Source organism: Nansenia antarctica (assembly GCF_963989245.1).
Source record: "Nansenia antarctica genome assembly, chromosome: 11".
In the NCBI taxonomy this organism is placed as follows: domain Eukaryota; kingdom Metazoa; phylum Chordata; class Actinopteri; order Argentiniformes; family Microstomatidae; genus Nansenia; species Nansenia antarctica.
The window spans coordinates 3,751,415-3,770,024 of NC_137681.1; the positions used below are offsets into that span (position 1 = coordinate 3,751,415).

At 43.9% G+C, this 18,610-nt stretch overlaps 1 protein-coding gene across 1 annotated transcript in view; it reads right to left on the reverse strand.

The window, feature by feature from the left end:
• tcerg1l (transcription elongation regulator 1 like) overlaps positions 1-18,610 on the reverse strand; it is a gene marked incomplete at both ends in the record, with an annotated part of 99,938 nt that overhangs the window by 17,822 nt on the left and 63,506 nt on the right. Inside the window, one exon of the mRNA XM_080541888.1 lies at positions 2,766-2,881. Within this exon, the coding sequence (XP_080398014.1) occupies positions 2,766-2,881 (116 nt within the window). The remainder of the gene's footprint in view (positions 1-2,765; positions 2,882-18,610) is intronic.

An 18,610-nucleotide genomic window follows, 5' to 3' on the forward strand; every position in this document is an offset into this window, starting at 1 on the left:
CAAATGATCTCTCATCTTAGTTTGGTTGGAAACAAACCAGGAAGTACTCTCCAGAGGATGCTGAAATCTCCCGTGAGTTTTGTGAGAAGGCAGCGGAGTGAAACTGAGATGAAGAGAGATGACAAGACGAATTGTAACCGGAGGAGGACAATCTGGGAGCTATTGGCAACCAAATACGCTTGAGTCCTTGCGTGCACTGCAAGTTGATAACGTGTGGGGAAAATATTAAATATTAAAGCGGCGCTAGCACTTTCCCAAACAGGCTGGCAGGCTTTTTTGAAAGTTAAATATCATGTTGTCAAGGACAGCAATGATGATTCAACAGTTTCCTGTTTCATGATATGCATACGTTAATTCAGGTCTTGCTCGTCAACTCTGCCACATTATCACAGCAACCATCACACACACACACACACACACACACACACACACACACACACACACACACCACAGCTGTGTCCTGTCGTCGCCTGTCAAAGGCCAACTAGCACATGCAAACAACCTCACACACACACACATACACACACACACACACATACACACAAACACACAAACACACAAACACACACACACACACACACAGACACACACAAACACACACACAGACACAGACAAACAGACACACACACACACACAGACACACACACATACGCAGCCCCCCCCAATACACACACGGACACACACACACACACACACATACAGACAGACACACACATACACAGCCCTCCCCCTGACACACACACACACACACATATGCAGACCCCCCCACACACACACAGACACACACACATATTCAAACCCCCCCCCACCACACACACACAGACACACACACACACACACACATATGCAGCCCCCCCCCACACACACACACAGTCACACACACACACACACACACACACACACCACAGCTGTGTCCTGTCGTCGACTGTCAAAGGCCAACTAGCACATGCAAACCACCTCACACACACACACACACACACACACACACACACAGAGACACAGACAAACAGACACACACACACACATACGCAGCCCCCCCCACACACACACGGACACACACACACATACAGACAGACACACACATACACAGCCCTCCCCCTGACACACACACAGACACACACACACACACACACACACACAGACACACACACATATGCAGCCCCCCCCCCACACACACACACACACACACACAGACACACACACATATGCAGCCCCCCACACACACACACACACACACACACACACACACACACACATACTCACCCCCCCCCCCCCCACCACACACACACACACACACAGACACACACACATACTCACCCCCCCCACCACACACACACACACACACATACTCACCCCCCCCACCACACACACACACACACACATACTCACCCCCCCCCCCCCCACCACACACACACACACACACATACTCACCCCCCCCCCCCCCACCACACACACACACACACACAGACAGACACAGACACACACATACGCAGCCCTCCCCCCACACACACACACAGACACAGACACACACCGACACCGACACACACAGACATACACAGCCCCCCACACACACACACACACACACACACACACACACTCACACAGAGACACAGACAGAGCTCATAGCTCATAGCTCACATGGGAAATCACCGCGACACATGTTCTCCTGACAGCAGAAGGCTTAAATCAGGAACTGAGGAATCTTAGGGCCATGTTTCATGCCTTAACTGCACGCTTTGAATTAATGATGGACAGATTGGTTGATATCCCGGCGGGGGGGTTTGGGGGGGGGGTTATGTAAGAGCCTTTATCCATGGACACATTGATGAAAGACCTAAAAGCAGCACTTGATGTTAGATATGATAACTCAGACACTGGCCTACTGTACTACACATCAGCCTCAAGTAGCGTTGAAGATACTGTTTAACAATGAGCTTTAATATTCAGAGAATTTCAAAAGGGGGTTTATGTTCTAGATAAATTCTCTATAGAGAGCAGTGAATAATATGAGAATATTCTGTCAATCTACATGAACAGCATGCTGCCGCGCGAGTACGTTCGTGTCATGTTTGAAGACACATGAATATATAAGAACAACATCAGGTGATTAGCATAGTCTAACCCAGCACTCAACACAGCAGGCCTACATACAAACACCACAACTTTTTTTTGGTTACCATTTAGCAGACGCTTTTATCCAAAGCGACGTACAATTACAGATTCCAGGGACAGTCTCCCTGGAGTAACTTAGGGCTAAGTGTCTTACTCAAGGGCACACTCGTGGTGGTGATGTTCCCAGGTGGGATTTGAACTCATGACCTAACATGATGCAATAGTGCAATAGTGCAAAAGCCATAAAAGTATGGACAGATATATGTACAGTGTGACATAAACAGACAAGGGCGAAGATATTATGTACAGTTAAAATATATATGCAGTATGATATGTACAGAACAAAGGCGATGGATATCAATACAACATGTACAGATAGATCATATGTACAGTGTGCAAAAGCTAAGTTGAAGTTCTATATATATATATACTGTATATATATAACCCAGTAAACAAAGAGTCCAAAAGACGTCCTCAGGGAAGCCGGAATGTGGGTTCAGATGACGTCTTTCTATCTGGACGTCCTAGAAAGACGTCATCTGAACCTACATTCCGGCTTCCCTGGGGACGACTTTTGGACTCTTTGTTTACTGGGATATATATATATATAGATGGTTATATGGTTATATATAGAAGGCCTTACTTGCTGTTGCCTTGTTCCTCCAGCCGCTGGTCACCAGCGCCACGCCCGGGGCTGACAGAGAGGCCATCCTGGCCAGGCGAGCCGGCAGCCCGGCCCCCAGGAGACTCTCCCAGGTGGAGCACACACCTGGTGGCCGACAAACACGGACGGGAGGGTTAGGCACGGTGGTGTCAGCCTCCCAGCAGCCCCCCCCTACTACATCACACCTCAGACATCACACCGCGTAAAGCACAGCCACTGGGGACTCCTTCAGCGAGCAGAGTGAGTGGCCATATAAGATAAGATACGCTACGGCGTCCCAGGAGAGACATTTTGTCTCGGACGTTTTAATGTGCCACCGCTTCACCCGCCGTCAAAGAAAACAAAGAACAATGAAGGAAGGTACGCGACACAGAGATAGAAATAAACGGTGTGAATCGCAAAAACAACTATGCAATGGATGAAACCTCACACACATACGCACACACACGCGCACAAACACGCACGCATACACTCACGCACACGCACACACACACACACAAACACATACGCACACACACACACACACACGCACGCATACACTCACGCACACGCACGCACACGCACGCACACACACACACACACACACACGCACACACACACACACACACACAGTCGATGACACGATACTGTTCTACACAAGAAAACAAGAAACCAAACTCCCCCAGAGGGATATACATTATTTATTCAGAATCAATGACTATATATTATTACCTCCAAAATTGGCAAATTGAGGTAACCATGGACCGAACAATGATATATTAAGAGTGGTTATAGACTTTGAATTGTGAAATAGTAAAAACAATTAAAATCATGCAGTAGTAGTACATTTGGGGTAAATATGGAATTGACTGCATTGATAGCAGAGGCAATCCGCGGTATTTCTTGCTTTTTTATTGAAGTGGAAATATTGACGCAGTACAATGGAGAAAAATCGATGCAAGTTCTACACAATCTAATTAGGAGTTGCACACACACACACACACACACACACAAGAGAGTCATAACGATGGATATTTCACACCGGGTGGACTAAAAGGTGCACAAATGAGATGCTGTGCAGACACTTATGACCCAGCTCTGTCAATATTTCACAAACATGTAAGAATGAATCAGGTAGCAGAGATGAGATTTAGTGTAGTAGAGTTGAGTATACAGTGTCTATGGCAGGGGAATGTCCTCCAAAATACAAATGATCTCTCATCTTAGTTTGGTTGGAAACAAACCAGGAAGTACTCTCCAGAGGATGCTGAAATCTCCCGTGAGTTTTGTGAGAAAAGGCAGTGAAGTGAACCTGAGATGAAGAGAGTTGACAAGAGGAATAGTAAGCCAGGGAAAATCTTGGGAGCTATTGGCTATAACAAAATACGCCTGAGTCCTTGCGTGCACTGCAAGTTGATAACGTGTGGGGAAATATATACATTTGGAGAACCAGTGCTAGCACTTTGCAAACAGGCTGGCAGGCTTTTTTGGAAGTTAAACATCTTGTTCTCAAGGACAGCAATAATGATTCAACACTTTTCAGTTTCATGATGCTAGACTGGTAGTCTAGGGTGGTCCGGTGGTCTAGCAGCACCACAGCCTACAGTGCACACATACTGGATCCATATTTTTTTTATGTTTGGCATTTAGCAGACGCCTTATTCCAAAGCAACTTACAATCAATACATTTGACTAAGGAAGTGAATCATCAGTCCACCAGTTCTAGCCGGAGGCGTAATCTAGCTCAGGCCAGGGGCTACTGGGAGTCGTTGTGAAAAAGTATTTTTTAAAACATTTTTATTTTATTTTTTTATTATAGACACTGGAGAGACAGTACAAGGGGGGCACTGAAGAGACAGTAGAGTCTTAGGAGGCACAGTATAGGGGAAAAGTATAGGGGAAAAGCATGTGTCTCAGGAGACGCAGTGCTGGGGGTTAGTAGATGTCTCAGGAGGAGCAGTTAAGGTGTAACCTGAAGAGATGGCTCTTCAGTCTCCGACGGATGTATGCCCATGGCAGCATTGAGTTCAGACCCGGCCCATGCCCTGCTGACCTACCCTCTCCTTTTCACTTCCTGTCTTTCCCTACTGTCTCTGTTCCATCAACACACGACTGTTGATGACAAGATACCGTTCTAGACAACCATCTCCCTCCCTCCGTCCCTCCCTCCCTCCCCAGGTTCACTAGCTGCCAGACAGGCTGCATCACCCTGACACGGCCTTGGCCAATGGAGGGAATTGGATTCGGCCTATTGGCTTCCACAGTTCATTAGATGTTGTATCCCATTACCATCGAATGTGTCATAGCGATCGGACTAACAAGCAACCGGTCGACTGTCGATATCGAGAGACGTTCACTTCCTCAACGAGTGTCAACTGACACTTCAGATGCGCAGAGGCGTCGTGTTAGCGACCCGTCAGTTAGCTCCGGGTTCAAACCGTTTTAGCTTACCTAATCACGTATGTTAAGTAAAGGGGGCATCGCATTAAGAATATGCAAACTCATCAGCGCCGTCGTCAACATACTGATTGCAAGGTGGTTCCTCTGAGCAGATAAACTCTTCAAAATGTCAGCGACGCTTCTCGTTTTTTGAAAAACACAAGGTTGTTGTCATCCTTCTATCCCGCCCCGCCTGAGTCTCTCAGTGTGTTTGAAAGGTTAATTGCGTTTGAAATTAGCCGGGTGGTGCTGAATACCGCCTGGGCTGAGTTTAATTCAGCCGCTTGTGAGTATGAATGCGAGTATGAATATGTAGTTCGTTCCTTGTCGTCTGTTGTTCAAAAAGGCATGATGGACATACATGCATAATGCGCTCATGCATTTTGTATGACTGCTATACATAAAACAACAACAACAACAACGAAAACAACAACAGCTGTAACTGAGAGACATACATTATTCTATCATATTATATATTAATATTCGACATATCTAAAACATTTTCAACACCATTAGTACAAACAAACCAATACATGATTACATTACAATGTTATTCTCATGGAAATTCGGAGTAAATTGGTAGGAGAGGAGTAATTACTTTGTGACAGTGATAACACCATGCTTATGAGGTCTATGCAAAGTTGCCTGGACTCAAACGCTCTATTCTCCATATTACTGTTTTCTCTGTTTCTCAATCTCCCTACTCTCTATCCATGCAAAATAAACAATCCCACCGCGTCCTTCCATTTCACACAATTAAAAATATGTAAAAGCATGGAATAAGAACAAGACACACACAGCGTCTAGAAAAACTCTATAATTGCTGGGATTGCAATCACGTTGTTAATTAAAAAGTTAATAGCATCCTTTCACAACTTGGGAACCATGGAAAAAGCGCCCTTACCACACCGAACACCTTACCCAACGAAGAACAGGCTTTTTCCCTTCATAACAACATTATTTCCATGATAATAATAATCATAATAATAATAATAATACATTAGACTTATATAGCGCTTTTCTAGACACTTAAAGACGCTTTACAAACTGAGAAGATCGAGTAGTAATAATAAAAAGAAACAAAAGGTAAATAGAAGAAAGTATAGGGGCCTAATTGAGGTAGTGCTGGGGACACATGGGAAGGGGAGGGGGGGAGAGGGTTAATTGGTGAAGGCGAGCTTGAAGAGGTGGGTTTTGAGGGCCTGTTTAAATGTTGGGAGGGTGTTGGCCTGTCTGATGTGGTTGGGGAGGAGGAGGGCGTTCAAGAGGGACGGGGCTGCGGCTGAAAAGGCCCTATCACCACCCCAGGTCCGGAACTTGGTCCTGGAGGTCCTGGCGGATATAGCACTAGCTTGCTAGGTTGGTACAATGTCATCTAGGTATAGGATCATGACTAACTGCTAGCTAACTTCTCTGTGCGAGCCATGTATTCCTATCTGACTGACCCAATTGAATGGTAGAACAACTCCCACATCTGGTTGATAGAAGTTCCCTGTGAACGTTGAGTCTGGGCGAGGGTGCCGGCTCGGAGAGATCAGTTCTCTTGAAGAGAGAAAAAGAAGCTATTGATGAAAGACTCCCAAGCCTTGACAGTAGATGAGACCACACCAGGCATAACAAAAGGCAGGCAGAGAGAGAAACACACAGTATCATGAGCTCCCAGGCACTATAGTCCTGGATGGAAATAGGCCTGTCACATAAGTGTGAGTGAATTTTGAGGAAACTCAAACGGATAGGGAATATGAGTGTGAAGACAGCATGCAGAGTTGGTCTTTAACTCTAGATTAACTTTCATGAGCAGAACCCTTGTACTGTGGAATGCTTAGAAGTGCTTCTAAGTGCCTTACAAATGGTTCTAAACGCTTTGAAAACGCTTTGAAATGTGTATTGTATTAAGCGTGTAATGAAAGAGTGTATATATGTTTATTTGCATTCGTACATGTTTCAAAATGCGTGAATACTCATTTACTAATAGTACTGTGTATATACACTATGAATTAAGGTATGTAATTCCTGTGACAATTGTGGTAAAGTGTTACCGCAAGCTGTTCCTCCTACAGACCCTGAATACCTCCGCAGACATTAAAGATTAAAGATGAGTCCACTCCAGGTGTGTTGTATAATCAGTCAGACCGCTGCCAACCGGGGGGGGGGGGGGGGGGGGGTACGGTAGTTTGGCGTTTTAGACCATGAACTAATATCTTGGTAATCATCATTTACTATTAATAGACACCATTCATGTGTTTCACCGTGTGTAAAAACGGTGTCTCGCTCCCCTGTTGAAATCCTAATGAAAGTCTGCTTCTCAGAAGAGGGAACAAGTTGACATTAAAACAATGAGAGAGAGAGAGAGTGAAAAACTGAAAGTATTAACACATCATTAAGCACAATCCCCTGGGTTTGGCAAAACCAGGTTATTGTCAACTTATGTGAGTACACATCCAAATATCTTTCAGTTAGTTCCTTATTTGTTATGCCAACGGGTAAAAACAGCAAGGGACATGTTCTCTCACGCTGAACTTAGCGCACCGCAACATTTAGAATATTATAGTTTAATATAATTTGGAAAAATTAAGAGAATGAAGTATGCATTTGAGTCATTTGCAAAAAAATTAAACCCGCAGGCACTTATCAACGGCGTGTATTACATTAGCAAAATACATAATGGAGTATTTGTGCCGCTTGATATCCTTAGAATTCAAATTAAACTGAAATGTATGCATTGGATGTATTTTCGTTTTTTTTTATGCATAGTAAATGCAAATGAATCTGTCCTAACCAGCATTTTTTATATATTTCTAGTCATGGAAGTTCAACCTGCTATATAGTGTCCAGCAGCACTCAAGTTGAGGGGGGATGAGGGGGGATAGCATCCCCCCTAAAAACAGTCAAAACCATCCGCCTTCTAAAACTGCCATCCCCCCTTTCCCTCCCCCTACTGTAGTTAGTATAACGCATGTCACCACATATCCTACACACAGTTATGATTAGGGATGCTCCGATTTATCGGCCACCGATTTAAATCGGCCGATTTCACTCCAAATGACTCGATCGGTGATCGGCAAAAATGGCCGATCGCAAAATCCGATCTTTTTTTTTTTTTTTTTTTTTCTTTTCTTTTCTGGGGAAGACAGATAACTGAACAGAAAACATAGGAGGACGTAACAGTATGTAAACCATGAAGGCCACGTTTATTATGTCTTTTATACAGCCATATCGACTGAGTTGGGCTTCAGGCCCTAACTGGGTGATAGGCCAGACCTTTACTATGCCATAAAAATGGGTCTGCGTTTGCTTGGTGCCTAATGATCAAAACTTTTGTCTAAAAAGCAAAAAATATTTAGGCTATCCAGTCAGTTATGTATTTTTTTAAAAATCGGTATCGGTATCGGTATCGGTTGATCTTGAGGAAACAAATCGGTGATCGGTATCGGCCCCAAAAATCCAGATCGGAGCATCCCTAGTTATGATAAGGTAAATGGAATGGACTGACTTATATAGCGCCTTATTCCAAAGCGCTTTACAACGGCCTCTCATTCACACATTCACACACACATTCACACACCAACGGCGGCAAGCTGCCATGCAAGGCGCCGGCCCCGCTCATTGGGAGCAATTTGGGGTTCAGTGTCTTGCCCAAGGCCACCTCGACATGTGGTCAGCCGGGGCTCGAACCACCGATCATTAGACGCCTCATTAGAGGCTCTACCTCCTGAGACACAGCTGCCCCATAGGTATGAGTTACAATACTACTGTGAGTAGGACTTCAGAGTAGAGTTAGTGTTAGTGACCAGCACTCGAGTTGAGGGGGGATGTGGGATGGCATCCCCCTGAAATAAAAACAGTCAAAATCATCCCCCTTCTAAAACTGCCATCCCCCCTTTCCATCCCTTATGTCATTTTATCAGTGAACGTGGTATTACTGCTATTTCAACATTTAGTTTTGCGCATATTGAGTAAAATACTGTGGGCGAGGGGGGGGGGGCACGCACACATGCAATGACATGTTTACCACCAAGTCACTGACACTGAAGTCACTGACACTGAAGTCACTGACGCTGTGGGGATGCTCAAATTGATATGATCAAATCCACCATCCCCCCTGATGTTCTTTTACAACTTGAGCACTGGTGTCCAGCCTCTCCATTCAAGTTGACATTAATTAACTGGTTTAACGGTCAATTTAACAAATAAACTGTCACATTACCTCATCACTACCAATCAGACTCGTTAAGCTGCTGCCCCCAACTGCGTTAGAGACAACAACAGCAGAAGCTACGCTCGCCTTCATTCAAAAGAAAAACCCTGAATGAGAAAACACATCTCCTCTGACGCTACGCCCTGTTGACTCCCTTCCCCGCCTTTTGTTGTGAGAGAATGATTAATCAGCGGCTTGTTGAGATACAGCATTATATCAAACCACATGTAGGCTAACTCTGCCTCGGGCTAAAAGAGAAACCAGGATTCAACGGTATCATCACAGATGTGCAGGCTGCGGAACGTAAATGAAACACTTAAAGCGGCTTCCCTGTTGAAGAGGATGATTTGCAGTTGAACAGCAACGGCCTGTTGTTCGCCCCCCCCGCCCCCTGGGACAAGCAGCAGCAACAACATATGGGGAGGTTTCAACACATTTTGTTGATAGCGAACAGTAACTCTCTGTTAAAGAGAGCAGGGCCACGGCTAATGTGGCAGCGTCTCACCTCGCTATCGTGACTCAAGGCTCCGCGCCCAGCTGCTCAACGGAAACAACAAGGAGGCGGAGGAGATCTAACAACACAACTTAAACCTGAGAGAAAAGAAACAGAAACATAACTAACCTCCCCCTAATAAGTATTTCTAATAAGTATGTATTTATTAAAACGTAATAATGACCTACTTCACTAAAAGAAAAGATAAAAGAGAAGATTGGGCCGGCTGTGGCGCAGGAGGTAGAGCCGCCGTCTAATGATCGCAAGGTCGGCAGATCGGCAGTTCGAGGCCCCGGCTGGCCACATGTCGAAGTGTCCTTGGGCAAGACACTGAACCTCTAATTGCTCCCAATGAGCGGGCCGGTGCCTTGCATGGTAGCTTGCCCCCATTGGTGTGTGAATGTGCGTGTAAATGGGTGAATGAGAGGCCGTTTGGAGAAAAGTGCTATATAAGTCAGTCCATTTAGGTCAAAGAAAAAAGGTACTGTACTAATCTTGGTGAGGGAGTACCAGTCAGGGACGGTAGAACAAGCCATCCTCAGGTACACTTCATTCGGTGTAGCTGAAGTCATCATGTACCGCAATGTACAGTCATATTGTACATTTCATTCTATATAAATTATGTATATATATATATATATATATATATAATGTACAATGTCACTATGTAGCAGAAATGATATACATACATTATGTACTAGCCAGTAGCCATCATTACATACAATATGTATGTAGCCATCATTAAATACATTATGTACTATGTAGCAGCAGTCATTAGCACCAGCAGAAGTGCTAGAGCGAATGAACACCCAACCGTCAGAACAAGTGAATGTCTGTGTTAGGTTTATCTAGCTGAATATCTGTGTTAGGTTTATCTAGCTGAATATGTGTGTTAGGTTAATCCAGATGAATATCTGTGTTAGGTTTATCTAGCTGAATATCTGTGTATCATGTTTATCCAGTTGAGTCCTCGTCTCTCTCGACCTTCCCCATCGCGGGACCAGATTGATTGAACGTATTCCCACCTGAACAAGCAACTTTATAGTTGAGTTCTCACCGACATGAGAAAGTTCTACCTTTGTAACTGAGCTATGGGCTATCTGGAATTACAAAGGCCCCGTCATGCTTTAAAGAAGAAGTCTGCTTGTGTAGATACAGTAAATAATGTAGAGGCAACTATCAAAGAGATAGGTGAGACAAGGTGAGGCAGAACCAACAGCTGTGCCAACCGAACTCACCATGACGGGAGTCGCTACCTTGATGGCACGGTATCATAGCCAAGCAGGGGATTCAAAAAGAATGTTTCCATAAAAGAAAGCGCGTAACCTTTTTATTTCTCGTTCACCTTGAGTCTAATGAGGAAATTTCGACAATTCCAAAAGGCTATGTTAGGTTGTACTTCATGGCTGGGAAATGGCATTTCACTTAACAGGATGAAAAGGTTGTGTGTACTCGACAGTAGAGTATAGAACTAGTACCCTGACGTTTTTTTTCACACGACACACAGACATACCCAGCGTGGCATAACAGAGGACGGACATTATTTAACTATCTGTCTGCCTGGATTTCTTAGCTGTAGCTGTTTTCCTGCCTGTATGTCGGTCGGTCGGTCGGTCTGTCTGTCTGTCTGTCTGTCTGTCTGTCTGTCTGTCTGTCTGTCTGTCTGTCTGTCTGTCTGTCTGTCTGCCAGCCTGTCTTCCTGGTTGTCTCTCCTGGACTGGCTGTTTTACAGGCTGAACTAGTGTGGTATATTTTCACACGCACACATAAACCTGTTTATAGAACCTATATAGACATCTTGATCAATAGATATGTCTTATTGATTGTCACATTCCTAGAAAGGGGTTTTATGACTGTCTGCTCAGGCCTGGGGAGGGCAGGCTACCTCCGCTCCACCCCTCCCATTTCTTCGTCCTAACACATGGTCAAAGATGGCCTCCCTTCCTGTGACCTGCTCCCTGCCCTTTGACCTGAATGACACTGTCTATAACCTAACCCCCTTTCACACCTTGATCATCAGGGGTATACATTTGTGAGCTGAACAAAGTCCTTTCTCTTTCCCACCGGCTTGCCCATCTATGACATCACAGAGGAATGTTGTAACCTGTAATGTTACTTTGATTGAATAAACAGTCTATAACTCAGAAGTTTTACTCGTGATCTATTTCAACCGAATTCTTAAAAGTAAATATCCTCCACTAGGAAGCCTCGCTGCGTCAGGAGGGCGTAGGTTCTACCCCCTGTGTCTGACCCGCCAGAAGTGTTGAGAGGTTGTTGAACACTTTTCTAGGAACGCATCGCTAGGAAAAAAGAGGTCTAGAGAGTGTGCGTAGCTCCCCTTTTGATGCTGGAAGAGAGTTGATGTAACATTATCTGTAATCTATGGTGATAACAACATCAGACACGGCGAGAGGCCTTCAGACGGCCCTCTCAGAGCGTTCGGTCAGCCTCACTATCCACATTAAGTGCAGACTTTTTCTTTTAAATTGTTATTGGGATCCAGGTTAGCCGACACCGTAGCGCCAGCTAATCTTCCTGAGGACAAGCCAATCATGATTGATCGCATTCTTTTTAATGTTTTATTGAAGATGTATTTAGGTTTTGTTGGTATAGAATTCCATCCAGGATTGGCGCTGTATATTATTGAGTATGTTTGGCCTTGGTGGTCTGGGGGGGGGGGGGGGGGGGGGGGTGAGATATCCTGAACTAATATGTCTGGTGGTTATGTTCATTTGTCCTGTACACTAACTGGTCAGAAAAATACTGTGGTTTCTTGAAAATATATTACATTCCTGAAGAAAATCGAAAGAATAATTGAGCTCAACGGCAAGTCACGAGAGAATATGGTGCGTTCTGGCAGCCCTGGTTTTGAGCGAGCTGGAGTTTTTCCAATATGCTTGTTTGCTGTCGATGATCATATGGTTGGACAGCACTCAAGGTGTAGTAAAACCCAAAGCTTGAATCACTTGATTCAGAGTTCTGGATGTTATGCCTCATTTGTTAGGCATCATTTTCGTAACATTTCCTTGTTATGTCAGTGCCCTTGCCCCTCTTGTATTACAAGGGGATGTTCGGACCAAGATAAAGCTGTGTCCTGACACGACGCCAAGTAGTTTGGTCCTTCTAACCTGTTCCACAGGCAAAGCTTCCCATCGACAAGTTTAGTTGAGGGTCACCAGCAAGCGCATGTCTTCGACCAAATACAATACCTTTTTAGAAGTATTCAACACCAATGTCTTCATGTTAACCCAGTCAGACAATAATAATAATAATAATAATAATAATAATAATAATAATAATAACAACTTGTATTTGTATAGCGCTTGTCCTGCAAACATTGCAGCTCAAAGTGCTCCAATCATTATATAAATCATAATTTAATTATTTAGTCATCTAAAGGCAATATTAAAAAGATGGGTTTTTAGTCTTGACTTGAACATAATGTGCTGAGGTTGCATCCCTAATGTAAACTGGCAGTGCATTCCACAATTTGGGTGCATAAAATGAGAATGCAGCCTCACCAAATCTCTTCTTTTGTACATGTGGTACACAGAGAAAACCAGCGTCAGAAGACCTGAGAGCGCTATTGGGCTGATATGCTAGCGAAATGTCTTTCAGATATTACGCTGATGTGCCAGTGAGAGCTTTATAAACAAACAGAAGGATCTTGAAAACTATTCTGAACTTAACAGGAAGCCAGTGTAGTAGAGTGTCCAAAACAGGAGTTATATGAGCTCTTCTGCTTGTTTTGGTTCAAACTCTCGCTGCTGCATTTTGGGACTAATTGCAGCTGGCCAACAGCAAACAGAACTAGACAGAACTCTTAGTTCGTTGCTCAGTACCTCTGTTAGCTAAGATGTTGATGCAGCACTATACATTGTAGAGTCATCAGCAGACAGACCCACTGCTGCTTTAATCATTAGTGAGGGTAAATCATTAGTCCAGATAGAGGAGAAGCAGTGTGCTTAGGCAGCTGTACCTGGAGGAACACAGTGTACATTCTCACCGTCTGAAGAGCAGCAACCATTAAAGATAACAGTCTGTAAGACTTGGATGTTGTCTCCGATGGGGGTGCTCCCCCCCCATATATTAGGGTATCTATGGCGTTTGTTGTATCATTTTCTTTTGTGTTTATTTTTGATATGTGACTTGGCCCCCCCACCCCCCCTCCTGTTTTTTTATGTTGTTTTTTTCTTTTCTTTTGTTTGTGTTTTAGTTTTTTGTTTGTTAGTTTGTTTAAAAAAAAAAGAACATGGTCTGTTATTGTTTATGTATGGACAATGTACTGCGTATAAGGAAGTGCAAAACTAGTTTTCTACTATTACCTGGGACAATAACCTTCCCCAAGGACACTAGTTGTTGTTGTTGTTATGTCCTGTTGTGTACATGTCTCTATGTGAAATTCTATTAAAAAAAATATTAACCATGAAAAGAAAATGTTTTACCTTCTCCTGGATAGCACACCCAGGACAGGAGTGGCCGATGTAAAACTAGGACATTTGAGTTTTTTCTAGAAACGGTTTATGATCGATTACGATCAAAAGCAGCACTTAAGTCTAACAACAGCACTTAAGTCTAACAACAACCCACCCACCTCCCACTAATGTCATGTCATCCGTGCTTTTTTAGCCAATCATCTGTCTTCTGTGCTAAAGCCGTACTTGTAGAAAACACTTCTCTCTGTGCGTCCTAGAAACCCGCTATCAGACCGTTACAGGAAAGAGAATCCTGTGGGGTAGTGGTCTAGTGGATAGTGAGTTGGACTTGTGATCGGAAGGTTGTGAGTTCAAATCCCGCCTGAAGCCACACCACTACTAGTGTGCCCTTGAGTAAGGCACTTAGCCCTCAGTTACTCCAGGGGGAATGTCCCTGTAATTCGTAATTGTAAGTCGCTTTGGATAAAGGCGTCTGCAAAATGGCAAAATTATTTATTAAAATTTATTAATTAAATTATTAGAATCCAGGATTTGCATAGACATCATTTTGTTTCCAATAACTGACTTAACATAGGCAGCAAGCTTATACTAACAGCCGTGCCTTTTTACCTACTAAAAGAGCCAAATGACCCCCTCTTTAGAATGTAAATCTGCTATTTACGACCACTAGTTGGCCGCTTGTAAATTAGCCTGCTTCCTACACAAAAAAACGGCAAAAAAGCTTTCTATTAGCTTATCCTGATGTGATTTGGAAAATGTAAGGATACGGGGGGTGGTAGAACGCACATATCTAGGAAAAGTCATGAAAGGAGGGTCCTGAAATTTGATCGAGTGCAAAGATATAAAAAAATGTTTTACTCATGGCTGATTAAGTCTTAACATAGGCAGCAAGCTCATAGGACCTATTTGGACCAGTGAAGGCGGATCTTAAAAAATAGATCAAATGTTATGTCATAGACACTGTCAGTTATTTTTGTATGAACCAACTGTCACTCCACTCTGACCAAGAGTGTACCCACCATAGCAGGCTAGCATATTGTGTCTCACTTCATTAGCCCTTAGCGCTTCTCCACAGCTTTTAAAATTGTATAACACAAATCTGCACGAGAACCCAAGTCTCACAGCAGACAAACGTGTCGTGTAGCGGCTCGGTGTTCATAATAAAAGCCAACGTTTCCATCAGACACTTAGACGCATAAGTTAGTAGTATGCACCGCTGTTGTTCCCACGTTGATATCAGTCTAATAGTTCCTCTGGATGTTCTACTCCCAGGTGGGGGAAGAACCTCGCAGGTTTCACAGGTACTTGACATGAAGGACCTCACACGGCAAGATGATACCGACTTCATCACACTACTAATTACTTCAGTTGGCCAATTAGTATTCTGACACCTCCACTCCCCCTCAACACTGTGAAGCACAGCACAGTGACATACCTCTGGAATACAAAGCACAGCATCAGAGAACTGATCTACATGAGAACACTGATGTACCTGGTCCAAACTCAACACAGCATCAGAGAACTGATCTACATGGCTCAAACTCAACACAGTACCAGAGTCTACATGGTGAAAACTCAACACAGACACTAGACACTTATCAGAATCTACATGGTCCAAACTCAACACAGTACCAGAGTCTACATGGTGAAAACTCAACACAGTACCAGAGTCTACATGGTGAAAACTCAACACAGTACCAGAGTCTACATGGTGAAAACTCAACACAGACACTAGAACACTGATCTACATGGTCCAGACTCAACATAGTACCAGAGTCTACATTATCTAAACTCAACACAGCATCAGAATCTACATGGTCCAAACTCAACACAGTACCAGAATCTACATGGTTCAAACTCAACACAGTATCAGAATCTACATGGTCCAAACTCAACACAGTACCAGAATCTACATGGTTCAAACTCAACACAGTACCAGAATCTACATGGTCCAAACTCAACACAGCATCAGAATCTACATGGTCCAAACTCAACACAGTACCAGAATCTACATGGTCCAAACTCAACACAGTAACAGAATCTACATGGTCCAAACTCAACACAGTATCAGAATCTACATGGTCCAAACTCAACACAGCATCAGAATCTACATGGTCCAAACTCAACACAGTACCAGAATCTACATGGTCCAAACTCAACACAGTACCAGAATCTACATGATCTAAACTCAACACAGTACCAGAATCTACATGATCTAAACTCAACACAGCATCAGAATCTACATGGTCCAAACTCAACACAGTACCAGAGTCTACATGGTCCAAACTCAACACAGCACCAGAGTCTACATGGTCCAAACTCAACACAGCATCAGAATCTACATGGTCCAACCTCAACACAGCATCAGAATCTACATGGTCCAAACTCAACACAGCATCAGAACACTGGTTACTTGGGAAGTTATTTAGGGGGAAGGGGAGGAAGTCTGACCGTTTTTCTATTCATATATGTGAGTACCTATGTTTCGAACACACTATGCAGCCATGTTCAAGAGGGAAAGGTGGGTGGAGGGGAGGGAGGGCAGCGCTAACCATCAGTATATCATCGTGAGAGAGAGAGAGAGAGAGAGAGAGAGAGGGAGAGAGAGAGAGGGAGGGAGAGAGAGGGAGAGAGAGGGAGAGCAATGTAATGTGAGACGAGGGGGTGAACACCTTACCGCATTTTGTCTATTTTGTCCTGATCCCCCCCGCCATCACAGAATCACAATCTTAACAGAACCCTTTTCAAAACCATCACGTCATACCAAATATTTGTTTTTGTCAGTCATGTCTCTCTCTTATCTAAATAATGTTTCTGTGGAAATATGAGTTGTCCTCATAGGCCCAGTAGTAAAGCAAAACCCTAGTTCTCCGCCGCTATCTACTTTGCTACCACCTAACACAGGCTAACAGTTAGGAGCGCTGTCTTCCTTCCATTCCTTCCACCCCCCTCCGTTGCTTCTCTGGAGGGTAGGCTTCTGAACAGCGTCTGCCTGGAGCGCTACGCTTTTACAAGGACAGATCTGAGGCATTCGGGGGGGGGGGGGGGTGATCTACTGTTACTTTTTGTTCGTTGACCTTGTACGGGGGTAGGGCGCTATTGAAACAGCTCCATCTCGCTGTATAGTGGAGGCGTACAGTTCTAAAAGTCTGTAGTCTCCCCTGTTGGGAGTTTGGGTGCATACGTGCATTCCACCAGAGGAACTGTTACGTGTTGGGGGCTTGGATCAGAGGCATCTCATGTTCTGAGATTTGTGCCGCAGCCGCCAGTTGGGCTTCCCATCATCTCACAGTCGTGAGATGCTAGTGCCTGGATGTCTCAGAGAGAGAGAAAGGGAAGGAGAACTTTAGGGTTAGGGTTTAGGTAGGTTACCCCGGAGATGGGGGAGATATCTGAACAGATTTTACGGGTTCATGAAGAGGTGGTTCACAGAATTAAACGGCAGAGCATTGAAGTGACATCGTTGTGATGTAAAGCAGCAGCTTTATTATTATTATTATAAGCTACACTAGAACAGCTGTGCCTTTTTTACCTACTATAAGAGCCCCCTCTTTACAATGCTCAAGCTGCTATTTACACACAACAACCACTAGCTGGCGCGTCTTGTAAATTAGCCTGCTTCCTAAACAAACGTTGCAGCTATCTTGTAGGTAAAGGTAGCCTATCTTGTGTTCGGTGGTCATGCTGAATATTTAGTGAATTACACACACATGAATTATAATATTACCACTTCCGATATGAATGTAGACATGAGATAAAGCGGCTGTGTTATGCATTGTGACAATTCTGACAAGAAATCATTTCGATTTTCTGTTTGTTGTTACCTAGCCATAGTACTGACTGAAACCGGAGCGATCTGAGTTGCCTGCAGTGGCCCTTGGAGAATGATCTCTGACTTGTATGCATACAGGGTATAGTAGCAGAGTGCCATTGATAAGTGCCTGTCTGCCAGATTTCCTCATAGACAAATGCCGCTTGGCTCATGTTACGCATCGATACACACTGATTGCATTTTGCCTTGGGCCCAGTCTGCTGTTACCTTGCCAAACAATTTTTTGACAGATGACCGACTTCATCAAACGGTGTCGTCAGACTTGAGAGATGTTTTTCTTCCATCTTTTCTTACCTATGTTTCTTTACAATCTTTACATTTCATTTTACATCTCTGTTGCATAGAATAAAAAGGTACCGTGACATTTTGGATCTCCGTCCAGATAATGCGCTTGCCAATAATGTTATGTTTATGAGCCATTATATTAACTATCATAAGCTGTTGCTGAAAAAAGAAA